This window comes from Rosa chinensis, chromosome 4 (assembly GCF_002994745.2).
Source record: "Rosa chinensis cultivar Old Blush chromosome 4, RchiOBHm-V2, whole genome shotgun sequence".
Classification (NCBI taxonomy): Eukaryota; Viridiplantae; Streptophyta; class Magnoliopsida; order Rosales; family Rosaceae; genus Rosa; species Rosa chinensis.
In genome coordinates, this window is record NC_037091.1 from 43,194,408 (window position 1) to 43,199,399 (window position 4,992).

The following is a 4,992-nucleotide window of genomic DNA, read 5'->3' on the forward strand; positions in this document are numbered from 1 at the left end:
CCTGTGATGAAGAAAAAAATATCCTCAATGAGGAAAACTCGTGACAAAAAAAAAAAAACATTGTCGACGAGAAGAAGCTCTCGACGACGAAATGGCTTTTAGCAAGGAAAAACGCTCTCGACGAGGAGGTGAACTCTAGTGGAGGCGTAGACTTGAAAAGGCAAATGCTTGAGAAGGCAACCGCACTGAACACTGAAGGTTAGTGTATATGGTGGTTGATACTTGATATGTTTAATAATTAAATGTATATATTGGTGAAACATTAAGCATCATCTTGTCGAGGTGCCAAACCTTGTCGACGTTCGAGGTGACAACCGCATCAAGGCTAGCAGGAGAAGAAGATCTTATTGCGTCTAAAGAGAAGGAACCTTCAAGTTGGGCTCGGGTTGGGACCAGATTTTAGAAATTTTCTCTTAAGACAAGTGTCCAAAGAGAAAATTTGGCATTGTGGGGGTAGTCAACGACTTTGACTCACCATCATGACAATTAAACTTCGCCATAAATATGCAAGTAATGTCGATCATGAATATGAAGATAACTACCATTGTTAGTACTGCAATGAAGGAGGCTATTAAACGCGGCATGATGGCGATCATAAATCATGCTATTAATCGTGGCATGATGGCAATAATAAGTATAGGTATTAAGGCAATAATAATCGAGACTTATGGTGCAAGCACTCCCTCACCTATAAATAAGGGGCACGATGACCAAGTAAGATATCTCATTCCGATTATTTCTATTACACATAACTCAAACAGTTTCTAACTTGAGCGTCAGAGGGTTTTTTGCAGGTACCCCCCTCTCATTCGAGCTGATGGTCAACTCCAAGTCAACAACGAGGGAAGCTTCTTGATCATTAGTGGTTAGCTCCTGCTCCAGTCAGCATTCATTGGCGAGTCAAATTCTCCTTTGGAATTTTTTGTCGCCAACATAGACTTTTGTAAAAAAAAAAGTTTAAATTAGGAGCAAGGATGCCCGAGTCATGGGATTTCAATTGTTTCCCTTATTTACCTTGGGGCAACATAGATCCACGTATGAAATTTATCAATGGACAACACTTCGTCTATGAATTGGACTTATTTGAATCTCGGTAGATGCCAGATTTTTATTCACTCCAGCCTTTGTTACTATTTCAGAGAGTTGGTAAGAAACTATCATCATCACCAATTATTCTAGGATAGTAGTAGTTGTGGTTTGGACTTAATTTAGTTGCAGCTGATGTCTATTCTGACATAATATCACAGAAGTACATGACAACTTCCAAGTTCAGTTACATCATATTCTCGTGCACCAACTACTAGCTTGTTCCACAGGTTATGGATCACCCAAGTAGACAGGTATTAGGAGAGGAGGTGAGGCTGGGATTGCATGGTGGGATTCTGAGTCTTAAAACTTGAAAAAGGAGAGCCCCTGCAACAGCTCCAATGGTTGGGGCACAAATGTATATCCAAATGTCCTTGAAGTTCCATGAAACAATCGCTGGTCCGAGGGACCTTGCTGGGTTCAATGATCCTCCTGAAACAGGCCTGCAATACATCCCCAAATAAGATTTCGATTCTTAAGTTAAAGAAGTAAAACGGGATCAGGATGTTAATAATTGCGTGAATCAAACATAAGTGTCCTGTATCAGATAACTGACTTTAACTTTTGAGTATGTTAGAGGGGTGTCTTCCTTAGTTGCACTGAGGCCTTTTGAGATAACACTGACACACTTGAATGATCTCAAGAGTGAAGATGGTTTCGTTGGAACAATACCGGTACAATTTTGAGTTTTGAAAGATGTGGATGCAATTCATTATTTGTATGTATGTACCTACCCTGTGATTAGCACAGCTAGTCCAATGGCAATGCCAACAACAAACCCAGATAAAGGACCAACCTGCAAAAGACCAAACTCGTACATGAACTATATTGGATGAGCAGAACATATATAAGAGCATCCAAAATGAAACCAAATTGAACATGAGTGGACAGGCTCAATATCCTATATAATATAAAGTTCAGAATTCCTAGCTATCATGGGAATCTGGGTTTTCAGTATAAAGAGGGGATCAAATGCAAGCGCAAATTAAAGGACTAAATACAGATGGAGAGTCTTTCCGTACAGCTTGAGCATGATGTGTCATAGAAGCAGCAAGGAACAAAACAATGAAAGTCGCAATAAGCTCAACCCAGAAGGCAGAAACACATCCTTGTACTGGTTTGGTGATCATGAGATCTGGTTTTATGCCATACACAAGCTTTCCAACGAATGCTGCCAGAACAGAACCCAATGTTTGTGCCAATGTGTATAGAGGAACCTGTGGAAAATACAGGAAATAACATCAGTTTTGATGATTAATTAAACACCCTTAATAATTAAAGTCAAGTGGTTTGAGTACCCTGGACCATGGGAAATGACCAAAGGTTGCAAAGGCTACTGTGACAGCAGGGTTAACATGAGCACCAGAGATGGAGCCTACGGAGAAAATCACAACTACAACTGTTAAACCCGCTGTGGATGCATACTCCATAAGACCTACATCTCCTCTCAGCAGCTCTGTGCTTGCTATGATCCCACATACACAGAACATCAAGATAAAAGTTCCAACCATCTCCGCCACAACCTGCTTATTTATTACAGTACAATAAGCCAAATTGTTTTCAGAAGCTACTTTAGATGAATTAAGGTTACCAGTAACATGATTGAATTGAACTTTTCTGAAAGACTGTGACAAGCTTCTGCTTTGTTTGATGCCCTTTCATTATCAAGTTATTTAGATGACTTTTGTACAACAAAGAGTATTGAAAATTTTTCCGAACGGACAAAAATTTTAGCTTCTTCTAGCTAGGCTTGGTAGTAGGGGTTATATGCTTGTTCTCTTCTTTCTTCTTAAATTCTTGATCATATCAGCATAACCAAAAAATCTAGCAGCAGATTTTTTGTTTCTCAATTGTCATGAATTTGTAGCTAAATCTGTGAATGTATCTACCCAAGTACTATTAGCTATTAGGCTGTTAAGAATATGCTTGCAACCATTGCCTTGTTTTGATCATGCGGTGCTAAATTACATCACCAAGAGATTATTAATGATCAGAATCAAGAGAATATAAAGACTTGGTGTTTCTTTTTCTTACCGCACGCACGAGATTTAAATTCATTCCGCTTGGAAAACAGAAGAAGGCAGAGTTGTTCAAGACATGATGATCTGCACTGTTTGACAATGCATTGGAACCCATTTCTGGATCATCTTCTTTAGAATGGCCGCTAGTTGACGCGGAGTTTGAAATTTGGGGTGATGGTTTGGCCTCTTCATATAATCCTTTCATGATCAAGCTAGCTTCTCATGCACTGTCTAAAAGGGAACACAGTTTAATTTTGCAGATGAAGTTGTTATCAAAACCGAGTCTTTAATGGGCTTGAAAAAGGGGAAGTGCAAAGAACATGTACAATAGAAAAGCAGTACGTATTTCTTGCATGCCCAGATGGATAGTCAATTGGTTAACACGACGAGGTTAGTTTGTTGTTCACACAGTCTTGGCTCTTTAAAAAGGGCTCAAAGGTTGAATGGTAAAAGACTAAAAGATATTTGGGTCTTCAACACAATTCTTGTGAGTGCTTAAAAGTGGAATAGTTTGTGCTCCTTACCTATTTCACTCTTAAACCTTAATCCGCAAAGTAGTGTTGGTTGCTCTATCAATTCCTTATGGTCATCAAATCTCGATACTTTTCCAAAAGGAAATCTGAATCTCAACCTCTTCACATGTTGGTGCATAGGTAATAGACTAATAGGTAACAACATGGTCATTCTCAGGGTGCATGTGACAAGTTCATACCATCATGGTCGACACAGCAGTTAAAAATCGAACAACGTTTAATTATATAGCCCGAGCAAGTTTCAATAAGTTTTAATCAAAGTAGCGAGCTATCAAGTTAGTTTAAATAAATATTTCAATCATTCTTTTTTTTTGGTTACAAGCCGGCAAAAAAGACCCAAGCAAAACAACAAAAGAAACTAAGAACTGGAACAAAAACCAGTCCTAGCTCCTAGCTCTAGTTACAGCAGATAGATCATCTAAGAAAGCTTGGGCAGCATGAATAAGGGGATCATCAAAGGTGATCAGTCCAAGCTCATAATCAATGCTATTCTTGGCAAGGGCATCCGCAGTCATATTGCATTCCCTAAAGATGTGAGCTAACTTGACAATCTGAAATTTGGCCATCAATATAGCACAATCATCAAGCAAAGAACCAAGAGGATGAAGGCCAGTGTTTGATGATTGCATAAGCTGTACAAGGACAGCAGAATCAGATTCAACCTCAAGATTGGCAATATTATGCTTTAAGGCAAGCTTTAGTCCAAAAAAGAGACCCCAAGCCTCAGCATCCAGAATTTCTCCAATGCCAAGCTTAATTTGAAAGCCATCCACCCAATTACTATTGTGGTCCCTGATGACCCCACCTGCACCAATTCTTCCAGAGGAGGACACTCTAGTTCCATCATTGTTCAACTTGAAGTGGTTCATAGGAGGTCTGCTCCAGGACAACATAGTGTAACTGTACAGGGTGTCAGTGTTAGCCTTTAATTGAGCACCAGTCCATTCATCAGCAAAGTCCCAGATATTTCAATCATTCTTTGTTACATAATTAGTTTGGTTTAGTGTATTATTAAATTAGAAAAATTATACGGTACATTAATATATCAATACAGATATCTTAGTCCTCAAATGGTGATCTTGACCAGATATCTTATCTCAGCTATTTGTCGAGAATCAATGAAGTATAGACGCCTCTATATCTTTGGCTATTCTCGTGTAAAAAATCAACAAAGTTTAGGTTTCATCTGATTCTTCATTTTATTCCTTAATTCAAGGCTATTATCAATCTAAAGAATCAAAAGGAACTAGGGTTAACTACTTTGTTTCCATTTGATGTTTGATCCACTGTGTCTTGCATCTAGGCCTAGGATCGGTTTGGCTCCGCTCAGGAATGGGCCTATACCGAGACCG

The 4,992-nt window shown here is 39.0% G+C and overlaps 1 protein-coding gene across 1 annotated transcript; it reads right to left on the bottom strand.

Moving 5' to 3' along the window:
• Positions 1–734: 734 nt before the first annotated feature.
• Positions 735–3,502, bottom strand: LOC112196529 (probable aquaporin NIP7-1). The gene is made up of 5 exons (XM_024336896.2): positions 3,121–3,502; positions 2,385–2,609; positions 2,109–2,303; positions 1,821–1,882; positions 735–1,529 (listed from the first exon to the last, which is right to left on the bottom strand). Exons 1-5 carry the CDS (start codon positions 3,310–3,312, stop codon positions 1,325–1,327), a joined length of 879 nt encoding a protein of 292 aa, XP_024192664.1. The 5' UTR covers positions 3,313–3,502; the 3' UTR covers positions 735–1,324.
• Positions 3,503–4,992: the final 1,490 nt, after the last annotated feature.

What these genes read in the sequence shown, in the direction of transcription:
- LOC112196529 (XM_024336896.2), bottom strand. Translation starts at nt 3,312, where the DNA reads ATGAAAGGATTATATGAAGAGGCCAAACCATCACCCCAAATTTCAAAC. An exon ending in TGACACATCATGCTCAAGCT is followed by an intron (nt 1,883 to 2,108) that starts GTACGGAAAGAC and finishes GGTCTTTTGCAG; the next exon opens with GTTGGTCCTTTATCTGGGTT. An exon ending in CTAGCTGTGCTAATCACAGG is followed by an intron (nt 1,530 to 1,820) that starts GTAGGTACATAC and finishes GATGTATTGCAG; the next exon opens with GCCTGTTTCAGGAGGATCAT.